General features: G+C 39.9%; 1 protein-coding gene across 5 annotated transcripts; it reads left to right on the top strand.

Annotated features, from left to right (window-relative positions):
• Nucleotides 1-6,020: 6,020 nt before the first annotated feature.
• Nucleotides 6,021-23,519, top strand: LOC117963250 (UDP-N-acetylglucosamine--peptide N-acetylglucosaminyltransferase 110 kDa subunit). Of its 5 annotated transcripts, none has more exons than XM_034902533.2 (23): nt 6,021-6,581; nt 9,146-9,326; nt 9,899-10,142; nt 10,822-10,890; nt 14,456-14,572; nt 14,884-14,963; nt 15,065-15,275; nt 15,448-15,588; nt 16,108-16,208; nt 16,382-16,535; nt 16,920-17,021; nt 17,383-17,562; nt 17,785-17,943; nt 18,066-18,155; nt 18,324-18,449; nt 19,021-19,191; nt 19,278-19,394; nt 19,473-19,637; nt 19,773-19,925; nt 20,074-20,326; nt 21,060-21,119; nt 21,356-21,479; nt 21,567-23,519. In XM_034902533.2, the coding sequence occupies exons 1-23, from the start codon at nt 6,545-6,547 to the stop codon at nt 21,745-21,747; spliced, it is 3,216 nt and encodes a 1,071-aa protein (XP_034758424.2). In that variant the 5' UTR covers nt 6,021-6,544; the 3' UTR covers nt 21,748-23,519. The 5 variants fall into 5 exon arrangements, with proteins under 5 accessions (XP_034758424.2, XP_034758425.2, XP_034758427.2 ...); XM_034902534.2 differs by having other exon boundaries at nt 6,022-6,581; nt 15,065-15,260; XM_034902536.2 differs by having other exon boundaries at nt 6,023-6,581; nt 9,176-9,326; nt 15,065-15,260.
• The last annotated feature ends 3 nt before the right edge of the window (nt 23,520-23,522 follow it).

Below are 23,522 nucleotides of genomic sequence, written 5' to 3'. Positions count from 1 at the left end.
TATTGAGTCAAGCATCCAACTGGGTATTTTATTCAGTTCAATTTATTTAGTTTGGCCCTTTTAGCAAATACCATTGAGAGTAACATAATCAGAGCTCAGGGACAGCCTTCTCTAAACCTGGAGCCACTGTGTGTTAAAACCAGTTATTAGGTACTCATTACCCATTCTGTACATGGCATTCAAAATGGCAAAGCCAGCGGGACTAAATTACATGTTTAGGATATTAAAGCTGCCTTGTCCTGCAATCATGTTCAATTTGACACTGCAGTATAATGGATTGTTGTGTGTTCACTACATAGTTTACATTCCCTAAAGGTAGTTTAGCTGATGGCAAGAGACCATTGACTATCTGTACCACACACCAAAATGATCCACATTTTTTTCAGCACTCTCCACAATAGCCCACAACAACAAGCTTTCACTTTCATTTGGCTAGATGGCGCAGCTAGCAAATCCACTAAATCTTTGTATAATTCACCTCTGGAGGTGGCACAAGTGAAATGGTTTTTGGTGGTCTTGACAGAAGGCCATACACAAAAACCAATGCAGTTTGGAACATAGTGTTTGAGAAAGGTCCAGGACTGAATGGCACGGCGCAGAATTGGAGCGTGCTTGCTTGAAGAGGGGAAGCATGGTGCCTTGTGCGCCAGTCAGTTGTAATGTTGATGTGAAGCACCCTGGGACTGCTCCTGCTCTGAAAGGTGCTCTACAGATTTGTTGTATTTGTGGTTTAAGGGTGTATAAGGGCCTATAATAATCTGTTACGTAGTGAAAGCAGGTTATCTGGGGGTGGGACCTGGGTTTACGGAAATTTACCGGTAGATGCCAAAAAAGGTAGATACAGAAAATAACAAGCGCTGGTTCCTCCTGGTCCTGTGTTGAGGCTCCAGCTAATGTTTATAATGGCCAATTATTAGGAGATGCCTACCATCCCACCCAGGAGTCAGGAAGGCAGGGAGTCATAAAACACTATTATTATTACTATTATTTATTTCTTAGCAGACGCCCTTGTCCAGGGCGACTTACAATTGTTACAAGATATCACATTATTATTACATACAATTACCCATTTATACAGTTGGGTTTTTACTGGAGCAATCTAGGTAAAGTACCTTGCTCAAGTGTACAACAGCAGTGTCCCCCACTGGGGATTGAACCCACAACCCTCCAGTCAAGAGTCCAGAGCCCTAACCACTACTCCGCACTGCTGCCCACTAACAATGAACAATGATCTCCCCCAGGGACAGAATCAGCCAGGAGGGCACTCAGGAGCCATGTGTTCACTTTCACATGGACATGTTTGTTGTTTTGTTTTTCATTGTATAACTCAATTTCCCAGTGGTCTTTGCTCCAGGAACTTCGACCCCAAAGCTCCACGATCCCCTAAATTGTAAGACAGTACCAGTATAAAATGATTATTACCTGAAGCCACTTTAGAACCCAGGCCTCTGCTAAGTTGAAAGTGAAGCTAGTGAATTAGATTGCTGCACCGTCTAGTAAGAGATGCAATCCGCAACACATTTCATAATCGAATATGGGACAGGAAATCATCCACAATGCATTGAGAACAACACTATATTATTCAAAAGCAAGAAGCAAAATAAATATGTAGACTCTTCACAAAAAGCCTTTAAATACAGCTGAAAACATACATGTGTCATATGCATCTTATATAGATAATATATGTATTGACTAAAATATTACTATTAATACTATTACTAAAAAGCAAGAACAATGATTTTTTCATTTAGTTCTGACATTTCTCATCACAAAACAAATACAAACGGAAGAGCTTTAGTCTAGCAATGACATGAGGCTCCTACTGCTGCGCCGGAGCTGTTAATGGATCAATGAGGTTCTCATAATAAAAGCCATAGTGATCAGTAATTGAATAATTGTTCCATCTCTACCCCCTACTCCTTATTTACACATTTATACAAAACTAGGAAGCAGAATATTCTGAGATAAACTGTGTTTTGTGAATGTGTCTAATATATTAAACAATACAGAAAGAAACAGTATAGTGAGTATGTGTTACAGTACATTCTCACTCACAAAGAAAGCCTCTCTGGGGTGATTACTTTTAAATAAGTCTTTAAACTACAGTCCCAAATGATTTAAGTTACAACAGATAAAATCAGGGCTCAAAATGGAGAAATGTTCTTGTTTTTCTTTGGCATATACAGTACATGTTAAACAAAGCCCCTGGAATTCAACTTGACAGTTGTGTACAGGTATACCGCAGCAAAGCACTCTGGCCTATCTCCAAACCCTGACTGTACTAAAACACAGTCAGTGTGGTACAAATCCGTCCAACAAAAGAAAATGGTCTGTTTTTTTATTAAATATTTACAAAGGCCCACAAAGACTGACCCTTATTAATTCATCTAGGCTTTTTCGTCTCCCAGAATAGCCCCGTTTCGGAGCCTGTGTGAACCAAAAATAAATACAACATGTCACTGGCACAACAAAGCAGAGAGCTTCTTTTTTCTCCTCCCTGAACAACCACCCTACATTTGCACAAAGATAAAGGACGTCAGGAGATATCAAACCGGGCAGAGGGAGATGACATCACCTTGCACATCTAATAATGCAGCATTTCCCAAGACAAATGCTAACTGTTTATTATCTGGGACAGTCCTACTGCTGAACTGAGATCCAAGGGCACTCACACAAATTAGCAGTCAGAGCTCTGTGGCCACTTTATTAGACGCATACCTGATACACGGATGATGGCACTAGCATTGTTTTACTTCTAGATTTTTGATTGAGTGTTTGAAGATATCGATACATTTGGTGGAACTCTTTTTTTATTGGTTCAAATATGCTATAGAAGAATTGCTGCAACTTGGTACCTGTGCTGTAGGTCACTGTAGGCCACTGGATTTAATAGGGATTAGCAGCAGCAGCAACTTTTCCTCTCCGGAGTTGTAATTGAAATATTTGCATATCCTAAATTTGTGTCTAAACAAAGAACTAAATTGTTTTTACCACACAAAATGGGGGTTGGTGATAATGTTGCTAGTGCTAATAAGAGGTAAGAAATGTGATTTTATACCCTCGGTTAGCACTCCTTTAACGGGTATGGAGAGCCCTACGGTTTGGGAAGGACATGGGTAAGCAAACCGGGCCCTCTCGCCAGAGGACGAGCCTTCTTTGTTTGGCCCCATTCTGAGTATTTTTGTGCGCTAAACACCGTTTCCGAGAGAAAACACAAAGAATGTGGCGATGAGGTCACCGATTACAGTTGGTGTTTTTCGATTCAGTGTGATACAGGGGTCAGTGAGAGAAGAGAGCAGCCTGTCAGGGTGCTGCTTCGTGGGGGGGGGGGGGGGGGGGGAGCATGTTTGACAAGCCTCTGTCCACACGTGGAGAAGACCTGGCCATCTCCTGGGAAAAATAAACACGTTTTCTGAAAGAAATTTAATTAAACACTGAGGGCTGGGAACAGGCCTCACCTCTACCAACGCAGACTGGGAGTGGAGCACACAGATACATTGTGTGTTCAATAACCAATTGAACTAAGTATTTAAATGCAATAGAGGCATATTGCACTGCCTCATTGTGTTGCTGTTATTTGATCTGAGCAGTTCCCATGATGCCTCAACATATCAAAACTACCTTCAGGGCTTTCAAGGCAATACCAGAAAGACGGGGTAAATTCACTTTTCAGATGGTATAAATAAATATAAGAACTGACAGACATAGATTTTTGATCATCTACAAAAAATAAACACAGAAAGGGGAATAAATACCTTTATAAAATGGTACCACAGTACCACTGTAGCTTTGCCGTTTTCCCATGGTCATGGGCTTTACAATGCTTACCTATGTTTTATTATACTTCCAATATGCTTTATTACACTTTGTTATGTTTTTACAATGGTAAACTGATACAAACAGAAATCCACCAAGTGTGAAATATAGTTATTTTCACAACTGCAGCAAGAAGGATGGCACAGCTTGTGCTAAGTGGAGTTCAAACACAAAAGGGACCCTCTCTGTACAGCATGGGGGACCTAAATAGATGTGAACCAACATGGAGATGTCTGCTTTACAGTGTAGTACCTTCAGAGCATTTTCAAAGTGACAGAAATGTATTCAACTGTCAGCCGAATCAGTGAACATGGTACTGAATCTAATAGCTAGAGAAGTCCAATCGGCTTCACATTTTAGGGACTGAACCTTTACAACACAGTTCCCCCTGATGGTTAAAAAATGCATTACAATGACATATTGACTTTAAGATGTGTGGCCAAAGCCTGCCTCTTAGTGTCATGAAATGGTATTGCAGTTGTGGCTACTGAATACAGGAAAGACAATTAATATTACTTTCTTAAAGAATCTGTAAAAAAATTAATTTTAACAAATAGCTTAGCTAAATGGTGCACCTATACACCCTTTGTGACGGGGTACATCCCGCCCCTCTGTGTATTATATTATTTCTTATATTATTATTGTTTAAAACGTGTTGTTTAATTTTGCAAAAACACGCCGTTTTATTATTGTTTACAGCTTGGACTGGGTTAAAATGTCGCATTTAGATAAAATCGTGAGAACGCGTGGTCAACAGCGAGTGATGTTGACCACGCATATATGATAAAACCCGTGCCGAATTTTGAGTGGTAAATTTTGTAATACCAGTTGACCCCTCGGCCATAAATTAAGACCTGCAGCAGGGGAGAACTTGAGGAGCGAGTTGGTAAAAGAAGTAAACTAAAGAAACAATTCCTACGCGTGCTGGTTCAACACCACAGCACGATATTTGTTTTAGTTATTATTTGTCTGTCTATTTGTTTTTGCAAACGTGCCTTTTTGTTTTATAAACTGTTTTGTTTGTTTTTTTTAATTTATAATAAATACGCGCAAAAAGCGCATTTACACCCCAGAGCTGTCTGTGTGTTCTACTTCTTCCGGGTCTGACGTCACCACACCAGCCATCGTGTCACACCCCTGCGTTTGAATTGGGATCAGGGCACAAATAAATTGTGCTTGGTGGATTCAACCTTCACCAATGAAATAAACTACCACACAATCTGACACAACTGTGAGCCCGATGGAGGCCCAGGACTGAATAGCAGGGGGTGTTCAGGTCAGGCTTGAGGAGTGCTCATTAACAGAGCTTTTCTTTTTCCCCTGTCAATATCCAACCCCCAATGACAGACCTGGTTTGCAGCCTCTGACATGCTTGAACACTGCTGAGGTAAAATGCCCCCAGTAGTGAAATAGTAACTGTCTATTTGGAAGTAAGGCTCACAGTGCTTTCTATACCCTACAATGATACCAGAAACTGTATACATCTTAAAATACATGTTTGCTGTAAGATGTGCTTTTTTTCAAAACTGCATGTGAGAAAGATAATAGAAGAGCAGAGCAGGTAAGAATGATGACATTGTTTCATGAGCTCAACCCCTTTTAAACAAAGAGAAACAATGTGGGCATTTTCAGTGCTAATGTGGTCTATATGGATTTTATTTATTACTGTACCACAGATTTTTTTCGTGTGATTCACAGGTGTTTGTTTTATCTGCGATCCCCAAGCTAAATGCATTATTCCTGGCTGGCTGTTTACTACATGCTGTGCACTCTAGTTTGTGTACATGCTCTTCATTTTAGTTTCAGCTTCCGGTATATGCTGATTCCATGCAAATGGGTTAATACCGTTAAACTTTACCTTATTAACCTCAACCAAAATACTTTAAAAACACCACATTTTCTGTTAAATTAGAGGGAGTGGTTAATAATTCGTATTTTATAGTATTAAACTGAGTTTTCAGTGCAAGCGTGTTTAAAACAATGGCTATTTTTGTTTGATCTTTTATATTTTTTAAGTATTTTACTGCTTTACCTACTTTTTACTTGTACCAGGGTCACGCGGTCCCTACAGTACAACTTTCATCTGCACATGCGCACTGTGGCTTCTATTGCCGCAATGCTACCGCGGAGTAATACATCAGCCCTGTCTTAACCCTAACACACTGAGCTCGTCAACATCTACGCGACTGGAAATTTATCCATTAACTTAAACATTTGGAGCTCAACGAGTACTGCTATTAAAAATTATTTAAGTGCGTTTTAATAATAATCCACAAAACAATGTTGAGAATTACTTAATCAACATTCTTGTGGATCAACTATAGGGACTATATGTGTAAGCGGAAGTAGTGCCAACCTGAGCCGCCATTTCAGGAGGTCGGCATTGATAGTGCTAGAGAAATTTTAATAACGTCATATATGTATTTGCGACTTATCAGCAAAGCAGCCGCGAGTGTAAATATCAGACATTTTGATATACAAAAACGAAAGTAGTAAGGATTGAAAAGTTTAGATTAATAATACACGACAATACTGGTTGGTGAAGTATACCATAGTAAATATTATTAGTTGGAAGTAGTTTATCAGCGAGATAAATAACGTACATAAAAATAGAACCCGCGGCCTGTACCGTGTGGAAGTAAACGACAAATCATCGAAACAGGAAAAAATATTCTCTTCTATTTTATTTGTTTTCTGAATTTAAAAAAAAGTCTACAACATCGGCAGAATGGCAACTTCAGTTGGCAACGTGGCTGACAGCACAGGTAAATAATATAGTAATAGAATACTACTAATTATATATTTTAAATAAACTGCTTAGAAAAGGCTAGTGTGCACGTAACTTTGTTGTATATGGAGGGCAATATGTGTAAGCTAGTACTAGTAGTAGCAATTGATTTGCACCAAATTTAAATAAATTCCATGGTGATGGTGACCTGTATTATAAACCGAGGCTCGGGTACAATGTATTATTAAAAGACACTAGTCTCAAGAATAAATGCAATGTTATGGTAAAATCAATATTGGCATGTCTGCATTATGGAGAGGCATACTTTGAAAATATAATTCGGGGCAAAACTGGTGTATTTATGAAATATTTGTCTTTGCAATTCTAACCAATTTCTAAACTCACGCTGAGTTACATTTCTTTCTGATTTGAAGTAAAATCCGGAAAAATCACAACGGATACAGCACGGCCTACTTCAAGGATCTTGACACTGTAATTTATACTTGTCTGGTTTTGGGAGTCATTTCTTTGATTGGTATTAAGTAGTATTGTGAAGTTGGAATCAGAATTTGTCAACCCCTAGTTACAGTAGTCTACCAAAAAATATGACCTACATTAAAGTATTGGTTAAAGTTATTTGTAGACATTTTAGATTCCCAAATGTTGCCCATAACTCTAGATTACAGGGCGGTGACCGAAGGGTGGGTGAAAACGCAGAGAATGTGGTAGGCCCAGTTACGGCTTTGTTTACTGCCGGGGAGAAAAAATGGCCTCTGAGTGAGTGATTTCAGTGTTCAAGATGCTGAACCGAAGTAGGTGGTGGTGGATCTTCATCGAGCTTTCTGGAAAATCTGCATTGCTTGGTGGCTGGGCTCCTGTGCGGGGGCCCCCTACTTCCAAGTTTACTGTAGCTGGCATCGTCCATCATTATATACGTTTTGTTTAATAAGTTTCCAGTCCATCTATCAATTATGTGTGTGTTTTATTTATTTATTTATTTTTTATAAATCAATCACCTTTTTTGTCCCGTTGTCTACATTCTCTGTTTGCATGACTTTGAAAGCATGTATGTATTCTAGTACTGTCCAGTACAGTATTTGACAGGGATGGAAATTTTCCGAGTTACAAAGCAGTTGGAACCATTCCAGATTTTATTGAAGCTTTGTAACTACCTTTTAAAATACTTTACTATAAACTATTTATTGCTTTTATGTAGCGGTTTTTATACAGTACATAGAAAAAAAAGAACAAACCACAAGACATTTGTATAGCATGTCACACATACAACTGCAACAATTAGACCATTTAAATAACATTATACACAATACAAAACCAGCAGATTTGAAGTTACATTAAAACCCACTAAGATGAGAGACGTTTTATAAAAGTGTTTTTTAGTCATGACTTGAAAACTGTAACATCCCATCTTCTCTGACAAACAGAGGCAGAGCATTCCATAATTTAGGAGCTCTACAAGAAAAAAATAGTTTAAGTTTTGATGAGAGACTGCAAGGGTCGAGCTCATGTAATCCCACATCTCATTTTAGTTGGTTCTGTGAGCCCACTAGCATAACCTCTTTTATCTGAATTCAACATTAGAAAATTCTGTGACATTCAGTGCTTGATGTCTGTAAGTCAAGTAGCTAATAACACCCAGGCAGAAGAAATTGCAGGCTTTAGGGACAAATATAGCTGGCTATCATCAGCGTAGCAATGGAAGTTAACTCCGTGTCTGCGGATAGTATTACCCAACGGTAGTACATATAATGAAAACAACAAGGGACCTAGAATGGAGCCCTGTGGAACATCCACAGACAACTTCCAATAATGCTGATTTTACCTCCCCAACAGAGACAAACTGAAACCTATCGTAAAGATAAGATTTAAACCAGGATAGGTCAAGGCCAAACAGGGGTACTTTACTTTCAAGACGATTCAGTAGGATAGAATAGTGTATGTATTAACCAGCTCATCTACCGATAAGCACTCAGAGAGCGGTAACCCAAGTTTAGACGTCTCTGATTGAGTTCATAAAGCCTGGAAAAGCTCAAACTGCTAAGCAGTCAGGAGCAACTTGTTTCCACTGTGAGCACCTGATCACTAACCTTCTGTGTTCTAACACTCTTAAGGAAATCTATACTACTAATGCAACATTACAAACTGATTGCTTAAAGCAGGGAAAACCATATATTGACAGTACATATTTTTAATTTTAAATATCAAATATTTATAGAATGCTAAATTATATGCATAGCCATGCAGTGCTTTTTGCTACATTGTCTTTGTATGCCAACTTTCAAATCCACTTGTGCTGTCCTGCTTATATACTTTGAGATGCAACCAGGGGATAACACTAGGCTGTTGCACAGCTACAGTGTCTTATGGGCACAGTAGTGTACTGGTTGGGCATTATCTATCCCTGACCTTTATGAAGAGCTGCAGTGTTAAGTTAATTATTTTATTTATGAGTTCATCATTCTCCAGATTTATTTTAACAGCATGTTTTTTCTGCTTGTTTTGTTTTTCCATTCTAGTTGGTTGTATTTGTTTCCATTCTCTAACTTGTTGTTTTCCCCTTGGATGTGTTGGTGACTGCTCCAGAACCAACCAAACATGTGCTTTCATTCCAAGGGTTGGCAGAGCTGGCACATCGTGAGTACCAGTCTGGTGATTTTGAGGCTGCAGAGCGACACTGCATGCAGCTGTGGAGACAAGAGCCGGACAACACAGGTGTTCTGCTGCTGCTGTCCTCTATCCACTTCCAATGTCGTCGACTTGACAGGTATAAAGTGGAAATACTTAGGTTCACTTTACAAGCTGTGTTCCTATGTATGTTTGCCGTGCTAGGACACTGTGCTTTGAGTGCAATTCTAAACAATTCTTTCTATCCCGCAGGGCATTGGGGTGCGGTCGTCTTAATCTTTTCACCTGCTCTCTGTTTTCTACACTGGTATTTTGACTATTATGAAGTACTCCATACTTTTTTTCTGTCTTTGTCACACACTGGCATGCTCATTCTCTCTCTCTGTACACAATACTGGTTTGTAATTGTTTTTGCTTTAACCTTTCACAATACTAAACTTCACTGTTAACTACTTTTAAATAACTTTTGTTATGAACAGCAGCAGGTAAGTCTTTTGAAATACACTGCACTGTTGCATAGGCATGTAAAGGGTTCAAGAACATTACAAATGTCAGACTGATGTGATGTCATGTCTACCTGCTGTTCAGTTTCATCCAACTCTTGGGCAAGTAGCAGTTTCAACTCAACCCTTGTAAAACCCTAGGTTTTAACTTGTGGACTTAAAGCTTTATTCAACCAGGTCTGTGATTGGGTCTGTCCTCCCATTGCAGGTCGGCACATTTCAGCACTCTTGCTATTAAGCAGAACCCGATGCTGGCTGAGGCTTACTCCAACCTGGGTAATGTGTACAAGGAGCGTGGGCAGTTACAGGAGGCTATTGAGCACTACCGGCATGCATTGAGGCTCAAACCGGACTTCATCGATGGATACATCAACCTGGCGGCAGCACTGGTGGCAGCAGGAGACATGGAGGGAGCTGTGCAGGCTTATGTGTCTGCTCTTCAGTACAACCCGGTTAGTACCAAGTATCATTATTATTATTATTATTATTATTATTATTATTATTATTATTATTATTATTATTATTTGTTTATTTAGCAGACGCCTTTATCCAAGGCGACTTTCAGAGATTAGGGTGTGTGAACTATGCATCAGCTGCAGAGTCACTTACAATTACGTCTCACCCGAAAGACGGAGCACAAGGAGGTCAAGTGACTTGCTCAGGGTCACACAATGAGTCAGTGGCTGAGGTGGGATTTGAACCAGGGACCTCCTGGTTACAAGCCCTTTTCTTTAACCACTGGACCACACAGCCTCATACAGTCCACTCAGTACTGACCCTCCCTAGAATTGTATGCACTAGCAAATCTTGCAGTACCTGTATTGTATAATGTGCAGTTTAACGCAACGGTACTAATGCCCTTTTAAAGTACGCTCTCTATTATAGCACATAAAAAAAGGAACATCATTTGGTAATTTTACATTTTTGATATTAACACTTGTCCACAAATTAAGATTTGCTGCAAAGCATTAAATTGCTCTTTCTCTCAGCCAGCAATTTAATGCCTTGTCACATCTGTTCTTTGTGTTTTGGGTTGAGAAAGCAGAGTCTTAAGATGTTCAGCATTATTTTAATTGTGTTATAATAATTTCTAACTGCTGTATTTTTTTTTTTTGTTTTGTTTTTCTCCAGGATTTGTATTGTGTTCGCAGTGACCTAGGGAATCTCCTCAAAGCCCTGGGTCGCTTAGAAGAAGCTAAGGTAGGTCCTGCCTGGTTGAAATTTTAGCTTTATTTTTTTAATTTGAGAGAAGAAAAAAACATGCACACAATCAGCCAGCTGACTAGCTCAGTAATTCACTGTTGAGGAAACGTGTGACGATCTCTCCCTAAGGATGAGGTAATCGAATGCGGTTTCTGAACTGCAGAACTGATGCAAACCTGGATACAAGCCTCGATGCACAGCCAGCTCCCCACCCCTCCTTCCTTGTCACTATATTCTTAGCAGGATAAAAAAATATATATCCTGCCCTGCACCCTAACTAAGTAGGGTTCCCTCAGCCCTTCAAACAGATGGCCAGCCTGTTTCTGAATGTGAACCCTCCTAATCCAGATATACCTTTGCTCAGCATAGGACAACATGGCTGCTGGAGATAAGGGCAGAAAACACATGGCTCCTGTGAGATAAAAAAAAGGAATTTGTATAAGACTTTTGACACACATTTATAATGCCAGTGTGTGTTTTATTTTTAAAAATAGACCCGTCCCTGTCCCTGAAAGCTAAGTTAAAGCGCCTGTATTTTAAGACCTCACTATTCCCATTAGCCACTCCACTTCAACACCTGACATCCAGAGCCTGCCAAACAGGAAGAAAGGCTAGTAAAATCTAATATCCATATCCATTCATATATAAAAATAAAGACAAGTTCCAGATTGAGCTTGGAAGGATGGTGCTGGTTTGGTCTTGTGATAAAATGGACTGATAAATATAGTAATTTGCTATAAGAAATAAGATGGCTTCTAGCCCCTTTAGGAAGAAATTGAGTTTTCTGTCAACCAAAAGCAGCAAACAAAACAAAAACTAAAGATAATATATTATGGCAAAAGCTTTTGCTGCTTGGCTTTTTAGATGCCATTCGAGTGGGAGTAGAGTGAACTTAGTGGAATTGGCTGTTGTGTTTTATTTACTCTCCTGGTTACAAGCCATCTTATACAGTGTCACAGGGGTGAGGAACGGGGAGGAGCCTGAGGCAGTCTGTCTGACTGCACCCCTCTGATCTGTCGTTCCGAGCCCCGCGCGCCCGCACAGGGACCTGTGGAGTGTACGCGCAGAGTAGCTGTCTGTTTGAGGACCCAGGCGTGCAGCCGAGGGGCTGAGTTGGGATTGGCTGAGCCTGCTAACTCCAGCCAATCCTGTACTTGCTTTTCTTTGGTTTCAATGCCCTGCATTTACAAAAATAAATCATTTTAAAGTAAAAGAACATTGACATGTGCTGGCCTTTTACATTTCTGCTACCTGCCCCCCCCCCTCCCCCCTTACATTTATGGCCTGAAGCTGTCAATAGTTTTCATTGAATCTTTGTTAAATTACAAAAGAAAGGACTAGATTTCCATCTTGGGGAAAACTTTGTGGTGTGGGAGAGAGTCAATGCTTTTCATGTAAAGCTAACCAAAAAAAGGTCTGACTTTCTATTGGTATTTGTAAAAAGGTCCCCTTATTGAATGTGATGAGTTTGTGCCCATTCTCATTGAGCCAAGCAGACAGCTAACATCATTTTGCACTTCACTGCACGCTTCAGAGCGACTGGGATAGTGAGAGAGTGCGCACGCAGCAAGCACTGACCTCTTTATTTCAGAGCTGTGGAGGCATTTAGATTCAGTTTTAAATATTCCAATTTCTATCCATTGGCCAGGATTCAAGAAAACAGGACAGAAAATAATGCAGGTATTACGTACACAAGTTCAAAAACATAAAGTTTATTGATTGATTATTCGTAATAATTACATGTGGTCAGTTCATTTGGGAAGATCAAGCCAGCCAACCCCCTCCTTTTGTATAAGTGAAATTAAATGTGTTTGTTTAAAATTGACAATGAGAGCCTTTCTTCCTACCCTCCCCCTTTCCAAGTACATGCCCCCCACCATTTTCTTTTATTTTGAAAAAGTCAAATCCATTTCTTACTGCATGAATGGAAACCTAAAAGACGGAAACTTCTAGAGAATCAAAAAAATAGTAACTTTGTTTTTTTTGTTTGTTTTTTATTTGTTTTTTTTCTGTGTATTTCGAAAGAAAGATACTGTACTATTTGCAGACTCTTACTAACGCTCTTGTTTTCTTATTTTGTCTCTTTTGGTGTTTTCACGACTGATATTGTTATTTAGAAGGTTTCAGGTGGGTGAAACTATTCCAGCGTAGGTGCCTCGCTGAAAGGAACTCTAGGGCAGCATCACTCCTCACCTCCTCTTCCAGCTCCGGCCGCCCCTGACAAAGTCGAAAAATATGGTAACGGGTTTGTAACTGCCACGAAAAGAAACAAATACACTTCACTCCATGCCTGAATTCTTCTATCTTGTGGCTTCTAAAATATAACAAGTAATTAAAAACAGTAGTATACTTTTTGTTTCTTTTTTAAATATTAGTAGCCATGTAAAAGCCTTAAGATAAATTGGCAATAGTTAAACAGTATACAAAAAAGCAACAACAACAAAAAAAACCTTCTAACTCTCCAGCTTGTTAATTATTTTTTCCTTTTTTTTTCTTCTTTATTTGGACTTGCAGTGTTCTGCTGGGCTGATGCGCTGTGTGTCTGCAGTAACGCAAAGGCTGCGCAGCGAATATTACTCAAAGCGTACGCATGCGAAAAATCTCTGCACTGGAAACTGCAGACTGGGCATGCAGTCTTGGGCTAGCATGGCACCCAGCGGCCTTCCAGTAAACTGAGGAACATTTGGCTGGTCAAGGAGATTAGAACACAGTGCCTAAATAGCGAAGAGAACAAATCTCCAAAACTAAATCTCCCTTAAACTTAGTGTGCGACAAATTCTCATGCACTGGAGCTGTGGTTTTGTGACAGCTCCTAAGTAGGCTTTACATCATGTCCCATAAGCTGGAAGTACAGAGTGTGTGCCTAACTGGTTTGGGTTTCTGCACCGAATCTGTGGTTTACTTGCAGAGTCTGCGATTGCGCCAGCGAAGCGGCATTTAGAGTGGCCTGCGCAGCGAGCGAGCGGCAAATGCGCCAGCGTGGGTTTTTGCGCCTGCATTACAGGGACCGTTACCCTCGCACAGAACTTGCATTTGAGGTTGTGAATTGATCACTTAATGGAAAAAAAATTATTCATGGTGGTTTTTACTAATCCCTTGCAGATGAACTTTCAAGCATTAAACCAGTTGAAATGAAAATTGTCTTTGCTTAACAATTTAAAATATAAATTTATTTTGTTAATTCTACACTTGGGAACACTGGTAATCAATGGAACCAATATAATTAACCATCTTACTTGAATGTTGGAAATTTAATAAGAATTCCCGTATAACTGGAGAATGCAAGCTGCTACTCCAAAACTTGCTCCATAACTAAAGAATGTGTGCCTGTGCCTGGGTGCAGGTCGGATCAGCGCAGCGTAGGAAAAAGCAAGCAGCTTAGCGCGGCAGTGACATACGTGCGCAAGCTAGCCTATGCTGCAGGCTCACTTTTTGCTTTTTGGAGAATGAATACTAATAGCTGTTTTTTTCTCTTTTTTTTTTATTCAATCTCCTATTGTTTTTGAAAATCTACACCTCCCCCTTTCTTCTGCTCCTCTGGTTTCATTGTTAACCCATCAAGGCCTGTTACCTGAAAGCTATTGAGACTCAGCCAAACTTTGCTGTGGCTTGGAGTAACCTGGGCTGTGTCTTTAACGCCCAGGGGGAGATCTGGTTGGCCATTCACCACTTTGAAAAGGTAAGCAGAAAAGCTAGAAGATAAGGATGCAACTTTTAACTTGTGGTGTTCTTTCCACAAAGATCTGTTTTTGTGCATGGGGTACTGAATTTATTTGTCCACCAAATATACAAGTACAGGAGTCACTTTAGCATGTGAACAAGAGACAGTCTAATCAGAATTGAAATGAAAGGAACACACAAAAAGCAATCTAGGAAATGGCTAGTGGTGTTTGATATTAATTTTATGATGGTAGCAGGATTTTAAAGATGACAAGTTTACTGATTTAATGTTGTCTCCTGAATAACATGTAAACTGATTTTGTTTTTCAGGCTGTAACTTTAGATCCCAATTTCTTGGATGCCTATATTAACTTGGGCAACGTGCTGAAAGAAGCCCGCATTTTTGACAGGTATTTTTTATGCACCTGTTGAGTTTTTTAGCTTGTGCTAATTTTAAACTCTTTCCCTTTTGAAGGCAGATACCCAAGTATTTTCTCATTTTCTCCTATAGAGCTGTTGCTGGTTACTTGCGAGCTCTCAGTCTGAGCCCAAACCATGCTGTGGTGCATGGGAACCTGGCGTGTGTTTATTATGAACAGGGCTTGATTGACCTAGCCATTGATACGTACCGTCGTGCCATCGAGCTGCAGCCACACTTCCCTGATGCCTATTGTAACCTGGCCAACGCCCTCAAGGAGAAGGGCAATGTAAGAAACTACACGGTGTGTGTGTGTTCAGACAGCTGTAAAGGAAGCATTTGTATGTGTCTTATAAAAATAAAAACATCCACATGCATGTTTGAGTGTGGGTATATTGTCAGCATGTGTGTTTTCTTTTTATTAATTTGTAGCAAGGATGTGGTTTTTGGGGATCCTAATGTGAATTTCTCTTCAGGTTGCTGAAGCAGAGGAGTGTTACAACACAGCTCTACGACTGTGTCCCACCCATGCCGACTCCCTCAATAACCTGGCCAACATCAAGAGGGAGCAGGGCAACATAGAGGAGGCAGTGCGGCTCTACAGGAAAGCCTTGGAGGTAAGGCACCGAGTGCTGAATGTGCCCTGGCTTTTAAGACCGGGAGAGTGCATGCTGTACTTCTAAATCTATGCAAATCCGCACCAAGAGGGATGTTGTGGCTGGGATTGTGATCCTCAGCAGTGCCAGAGTAATGCCCACATGGCAAGTAGCTGCAGTCCTGACTCCTCTCCTTGTATGTGGGGGCCATTTTAGAAGAATGCATATTCAACCAATGTATGTCTGTGCTGCTACTGGTGTCTTTTGAAATTGAGGGACCTATTAAAATATAAAATGTATTCCAACTTTTGTTAATTTTACTAAACTCGAAACAGGTTTTACTGTGAGCTTCGTCAGTCACTCCTGAGACTAATTAGTGAGATGAAAGGGAAAACATTTTCTGCAAGGGATTGTCTGTCTTTCAAATATTTGGTATGAGTTTGCAGTGAATACTAGAATTACTATACAGTAAATTATGTTGCTTATATTTGTGTGTATTTCGCCTTGGTTCTCTTAAACAAAATGTTTCTTTGGTTACAGGTGTTCCCAGAGTTTGCAGCAGCGCATTCAAACTTGGCCAGTGTATTGCAGCAGCAGGGCAAGCTGCAGGAGGCACTAATGCATTACAAGGAGGCCATCAGGTATGGAAACAAACACTTCAGTACAGTTCAACAGATGAATAGCTGAGTGAAGGACACAAAGAACCATACCCTAATTGCTATTGTCAGACTATTTTTAAAATTTTGCCCTACATTGGTGGTGTACAAAATGAAAAGCTTTAAATGTTTAATCCTTGTTTTATTTTCTCTTACAGAATAAGCCCTACCTTTGCTGATGCCTATTCCAACATGGGCAACACCCTGAAAGAGATGCAAGACATTCAGGGAGCTTTGCAGTGTTACACACGTGCCATCCAGATAAACCCTGCCTTTGCAGATGCACACAGCAATCTTGCCTCCATTCATAAGGTACTTTGTTCAGGGGCAAAATGTTCTTGATTTTGTTGTGGTCTGAAGGCAAACTAGTTTCCTTAGATTCAAAACCAGCCAGAATGAACTTCCTGGCACTAATGTACTTGGAATCCAATATTGGAAGCACCATAGAATATTACTTCAATATAGCAACTATTAGAGGGAGGGGAAATTGTAGTGTCTTAAACCTTTCAGAAATAAACTAGCAACTGGTTTTGTGCGCTCCTATTAGCACCGTTAATATTAGGTAAGGTAGTAAGATGCAGCTCTTTCACAATGAGCATGGTTGCAGTAGTCATGTTGAAAATATGATCTGTAATTGGTAAGAATAGTCTGAGGGAGATTTAAACTGTATAGAGTATTGACAAATCTGTCTTTCAGGACTCTGGAAATATCCCTGAAGCCATTGCTTCTTATCGGACAGCGCTGAAACTGAAGCCTGATTTCCCAGATGCTTACTGTAATCTGGCACACTGCCTACAGGTATGTTAAGGGTTGAATCCATTACTGTTCTTGATTTCAAATGTGTAGTAATGCAAAATGAGTTAGAATTCAGTGCCCCAGATGTTGTTTTTTCTGTCCGCAGCAATCACTCCCAGAAATGTAACGGCAATAGTAATTTTAAATTGCTTATGAACTGCAGTGGTTAATTTGTGAAAGTAAAATAAGTCACAATTTGTACAATTACTTTATTTCAGGGTGAAATATTGCACAGGATCCCCTGTCAGAATAATGAATGTAGTTGTATTGTCGCTGTACGTTGAATCCTGTTCATAGATTGGGTGCATATAACAAAAAACTCCTCCACAAGCTCTCCCTATTCTAACTGTGTCTCTTCCCTCAGATTGTCTGTGACTGGACTGATTATGATGAGCGAATGAAAAAGCTGGTGAGCATTGTGGCTGATCAGCTTGACAAGAATCGTCTGCCCTCTGTGCATCCTCACCACAGCATGCTGTACCCGCTGTCTCATGCCTTCCGCAAGGCCATTGCAGAGCGGCATGGGAACCTGTGCTTGGACAAGGTAAGGACTGGACTTCCATCAGTATTTAAAGCACATTTCTCTATGTATCGACAAAAGTCGAGAGGTGTGTGTGAAAACATTGTGTTCTGTTGACAGGGAGTTGATTTCCTGCACTTGTTTCTAAGCTGTATTGCTCTCTAATTGAGACTCCTCATTGTGGAGTATGCTGTGGGATGCTAGTTTCCAGTAGTTTTACTTTTTTTTTTTTTTTTTTCTCTACAGATAAATGTTCTTCACAAGCCACCTTATGAGCACCCGAAGGATTTAAAGGCCAGCAACGGCCGTCTCCGTATTGGTTATATCAGCTCTGATTTTGGTAACCATCCGACCTCCCATCTTATGCAGTCCATCCCTGGCATGCACAATTCAGAGAAATTTGAGGTGAGAGAGGAGGAAACGGCACCTGTTCTCTACTGGGTCATTGCTTTTTGAGGTTTATTTTTTTTTAAATGATGTCAAGTTGACCTTAGGGTAATCTCTGTCTTTTGGTCTGTCGTCCTCAGGTGTTCTGTTATGCGCTCAGTCCTGACGATGGCACTAATTTCCGTGTGAAAGTGATGGCTGAGTCGCACCATTTCACAGACCTGTCCCAGGTAAAGACGACTAACTGTTTACAATTAAAAATATTAATAATCATCCAAAAATAATCATTTCACAGACCTGTCCCAGGTAAAGACGACTAACTGTTTACAATTAAACATATTAATAATCATTCAAAAATAATCAAAAGAAGCATAAAATATTGTCCTTTCATTCCCCAGCTACCTTGTAATGGAAAGGCAGCAGACAGAATTCACCAGGATGGGATTCACATTCTTATCAACATGAACGGATACACCAAGGGGGCGCGCAATGAGTTGTTTGCTCTGCGTGCTGCACCGTTACAGGTAACACTGCTGAATATTGTACATTGTAGTCCATAAATGCAATTTCTGTAGTTTTCTACTCCTAAACAGATCTAGTTAATGCTGCCAGACCATTGAAACCAAATTCTTTTAGATACTTTTCACTTATGTTTGATAGTCCAGCCTCCAACGTGCCGATTAGCACGAAATCACTGCTCTCTTGACAGACGTGGCATGTTGTTTTTTTTCGGTGATTTTCTTTATTGCTTTTATTCAAGCTTGCAATTCAACAGCTGAAATCACTCCATATCCAGTCCAATCAACTGTCTTACTAATTAGGTGATTAAGTGTATATGCTTCAGTCCTAGTCACTCAAGCTTGTCATGGTCAAGGATGAATGATCGAGTGATTTAAAAAAAAAAAAAAAAAAAAAAAAAAAAAAAGTCAATGTCCGTAATATATATACTTTATTATTTTTTGAAAACAGCTGTGTTATAATAGTGATGTTTCTTTTGATGCTCGGTATAGTATGCAGCTGCATTTTGTTTGTTTTGGTTTTTTTGGGTCAGGTTAAGTAATGGGTAATGCTTTAATTAAATCTTTTATTTCACAGGCGATGTGGCTGGGATACCCTGGAACAAGTGGTGCGCCCTTCATGGATTACATCATCACTGATAAAGAGACGTCTCCAATAGAGGTGGCAGAACAGTATTCTGAGAAACTGGCTTACATGCCCAACTCTTTCTTCATTGGGGACCATGCCAACATGTTCCCACACCTCAAGGTAAAGTCTTGGGATTTGATCTGGCACGGTAAACTTGGGAGTACAGAGGTTTTTATTTGGGTAACGTTCTTATTTTGTCCTTTCAGAAAAAGGCAGTGATTGATTTCAAGTCTAACGGACACATTTTTGACAATCGCATTGTTCTAAACGGGATTGATCTGAAGGCCTTCCTGGACAGCTTACCTGATGTGAAGGTGATCAAGGTGTGAAGATTTTTTTTTCTTTCATTTTATTATCAGAGTATGACTTGTGTGTTACTTACTGCTGTATCCCTTTTACAGTTGAAGTGTCCTGATGGCCAGGAAAGTGACAGCAACTCTGCCCTCTCAATGCCAGTCATCCCCATGAACACGGCTGCTGAGGCCATCATTAACATGATCAACCAAGGCCAGATCCAGGTCACTATTAATGGCTTCACTGTAAGCAATGGGCTGGCCACAACGCAGGTAAATATCCCTGTTAAATACAGAGCTATCGTAGTGCACATGTTGACTGCCGCTTTGTGCTTTGCAAAAACAAACTTCCAAGTTCCCATATTTTGTTACCTGATTTACATTGCATATTTTCTGACATAACCACAGATTAATAACAAGGCAGCGACTGGTGAGGAGGTCCCTCGCACCATCATTGTGACAACACGTTCTCAATACGGGTTGCCTGAGGATGCAATTGTGTACTGCAACTTCAACCAGCTGTATAAGATTGATCCCCAGACTTTGCAGATGTGGGTGAATGTGAGTATTTAGAGCTCATTTTTACTTATTTACCAGTTTTTGGTACCAAGATGCATAGAAGCAAAATGTGTTTTATGATTTAAGATGACATGATAGGTGTTCCTTGTAATATTGAAGAGAGGAGATTACTGTGTGTTTTTTCTTGTAGATCCTGAAGCGTGTGCCAAACAGTGTGCTGTGGCTGCTGCGATTCCCTGCAGTGGGGGAGCCCAACATTCAGCAGTATGCCCAGAACATGGGACTGCCTGCCAACCGCATCATCTTCTCCCCTGTTGCGCCAAAGGAGGAGCATGTGCGCAGGGGTCAGCTGGCAGATGTTTGCCTGGACACCCCACTTTGCAACGGGCACACCACAGGCATGGATGTGCTGTGGGCTGGAACACCAATGGTCACCATGCCAGGTAGGGGCATAGCTTCCATATTGCATAGCTCGGTGTTGTGCTGTGTTAATATTTTACAGTTTAAGAAATCAAAGTAATTTCAGATGCACTGCTTTGACCTTTTTAGAAGTAATTTGTTAGCAAAGCAACGCCATCTTTTTGAAACAGTATCTGGTGGGGATACTATCTTTGGCTAGAAGTGCACTCGAGTAAAGGCACATCCAGTTGCTTTGACCACTTTAACCACAACTCCAGATATTAAAATGAATATATATGCATGTCAGGTACCAGATTTAAATTGTGAATTAAAATAAAACATAAATCGGTGCTCAATCTCCATTAACTCTTTAAGCCTGTGTGCCAGTCAAACAGTCAAATAAGATGCTTCATATATACTTTTGTTTTTTATGAACAATAGAGAACAAGCATTATGCACAATAGCAGCAAGTGCAGTGAATAATATGCCATTTCAGTTCCTTTTTATTTTGTCTACTTCAATGTGAAGTACTTGCTTGTTTGGTGCAAACGCACCTTTCAGGTTTAAAAAAAAAAAAAAAAAAAAAAAGTTGTTTTCAAAATCATCATGCATTAAACTTGTTCTTTACTTCTGATGTCTGAATCAATCTTGTATATACTTCTGCATTAGTTAAATGCTTGGAGTTGGTGTTTGATGTAGATTTGAAAATGTTTGAAGTAGATTGCTTTTCCTGTTTTGATCTTGAAGTCTTTTTTTTTTTTTTTTTTTTTTTTTAAGTTCTGGTAGGACAAGTCTGGAAACAGTCAGTCATCAGCTGTGGAAAGATGTTTCTCCCAGGTAATTTTTCCCCTCAAGGTGTCATTCTTAATATTCCCAACTCCAAGCAGTTGATTCTAACATAGGGTTTTGAAATAGGGCTATTATGATTACCATTCCACTAGCACTGATGACCCAAGTATCAAACTGTTTTAAATTGGTATCAGGATATATTCTGTTTTATGTAGGTACTAATAGGTATTTGTTGATAAAGCTGTATGTTTGTAGTCAGTGTTAACAACAATCCTTTTTTCCAGGAGAGACTCTGGCATCCCGAGTAGCTGCATCCCAACTCACCTGCCTTGGCTGCACGGAGCTCATTGCTCAAAACCGCCAAGAATACGAGGATGTGGCAGTCAAACTGGGAACAGATATGGAGTAGTAAGTCCTCTATCACTAAGGAGCAAAACGTACTCTTTTTATTTGAGAACTATATTGTTGACCAGCTGTCCTGTTCTCTCTCACCAGCTTGAAGAAGATCCGAGCCAAGGTGTGGAAGCAGCGTATCTGCAGTCCGCTTTTTAACACCAAGCAGTACACCATGGAGCTGGAGAAGCTCTATCTACAGATGTGGGAGCACCACAGCGCTGGAAATAAACCTGAACATCTCCTCAAACCCAAAGCACTGGAGACCACTGAGACCGCCTGAGCAGGGACACTGCAACAGCGGGTTTCCCAGCATGTCCTTACATCCTCCTTTTTGTTTTTGTTTTTTATTGCATACACTTTTTCCTGCAGCCTTGTTGAAAGAGACTCAATTTGCCAGAGAGCTTTCCAGCTGCAAGGGGGTTCCTCTTTTTTAACTGAAATTTCAACTCCGAACCTGCTGATTTCCCCTTAAGATGGAGCCTTTTTCATAGCTTTTCAAATGTCAGGGGAAACTACCCGTTTACCCTGTTAAGAAATTGTGCTGTTTTCTGTATGATCCAGGATAACCACCCCCCCTCCCCCACTCCCAATTTGTAAATATTCAACGTCAAAGCGGATGTAATAACACTTTGTCTCTTAAGTTGGACTGTTTGTGAACATAATATGTTTACCCCACAGTAATATAGTTTTTTTTTATTGATGTGTTGAAACACTTCTTCATCTGGGCACAGAATAAACAAATACTAATCTATTGCTTATGGGAGTCCCTCTAAATTGCCACTTGGCTCTGCCAGGCTTCCAGTGCAGGTCACCTTCCTCAAGTTAATGCCCATGCTGTACTCTTCTGGTTGGTATTTACTTGGTGGGGGAAGTGGGGAATAGTCAAACTCTCCCTATGTCAGTTTCTATTCAGCATTTACTGTTCTGTATAGAATGCATCTTTCATTAGTCCAAAGGTTTAAATCACTGAGAGGATTCATCTCTGGTCAGAGATTTAGTGTTGCTATTTAGTCCAGGCTTTTTTGTTAACAATCCCATCTGCAATCCATGCTTCTTGTGGAAGGGCCCAGGTAAGTATTTATAAAACCTGATTTTTTTTATTTTTTTGCATTTCAAAATTCATCGAAATATTTTTGCAGTTTGAGACTTGGTGTACCTTTTTGTTGCACTGGCTTTTGATAAGAACTACACTGGAAAACTACAATATAAGTATGCAACTTTTTGTTTTGGAGAAATGTTTATAGAGTGTTCAAATCATTTTGTCTTTTGAATGTGTTTAAGACTAGCCCTGTGTACATTTGTGCTTATTTCTACAGAGGCCATGAGTTTGCGTGTGCGGTTTATTTTTTTTATTTTTTTTTTGCCAAATCTAGCTAGGCCACTGGGGTCTGTACTCCGGTGTTTTCTTTGAAAATCTGCACGCAGACTTCCCACATGATCTGAAAGATGTCTGCACCACCAAAAATGTTATATAGGGTACAGATGTTTAGCCTGAAAGCCCTGGAACCTGCAGCATTCAGTGCATACAAGCTAAGCCACCAATAGTCTAAAATGATTTGGAAATGCATAATCGTTATCTAAATACAATAGAAAAGCTACTGTTGAACATCACATTTCTGGTTTGTTATTGGCCATTTTATTGAATGCAGCACGGACTGTTTGTACATGTTTTGAAATGTATTTCTAGGAAACGGGAGTCGGCGGATTTAGCGGCTGGCAGGTCCAGTTTTCCCCAATATACATGTAAATGTATTTTTTTTTGTATTGGAGGGACTCTTGAAATAACCCTGCAGTTTTAAATGGTAAATGAATTTGTGTTTTTCCAGTGCAGTCGTATCAGCCATGTTAAACTGTGCTTGTCATGCAAAGGCAGGGCCTGGACTTCAAAGATGTTTTAAAATGTGCCGCTGTAAATAGATGATTGGAAACAAATATGGTGTGTGTGTGTGTGATTATTATTATTATTATTATTATTATTACCGCTGTAAATAGAGATAATTGGAAACAAATTTGGTGTTTGTGTCATTATTATTAAAGTTGTCTTTTATATGACAT

The sequence above is a fragment of the Acipenser ruthenus genome, chromosome 26 (assembly GCF_902713425.1).
Source record: "Acipenser ruthenus chromosome 26, fAciRut3.2 maternal haplotype, whole genome shotgun sequence".
In the NCBI taxonomy this organism is placed as follows: domain Eukaryota; kingdom Metazoa; phylum Chordata; class Actinopteri; order Acipenseriformes; family Acipenseridae; genus Acipenser; species Acipenser ruthenus.
This window is presented reverse-complemented; position numbering and strand designations above follow the sequence as displayed.

What these genes read in the sequence shown, in the direction of transcription:
- LOC117963250 (XM_034902533.2), top strand. Translation starts at nt 6,545, where the DNA reads ATGGCAACTTCAGTTGGCAACGTGGCTGACAGCACAG. An exon ending in GTCGCTTAGAAGAAGCTAAG is followed by an intron (nt 10,891 to 14,455) that starts GTAGGTCCTGCC and finishes TAACCCATCAAG; the next exon opens with GCCTGTTACCTGAAAGCTAT. An exon ending in ATTTCACAGACCTGTCCCAG is followed by an intron (nt 18,156 to 18,323) that starts GTAAAGACGACT and finishes TTCATTCCCCAG; the next exon opens with CTACCTTGTAATGGAAAGGC.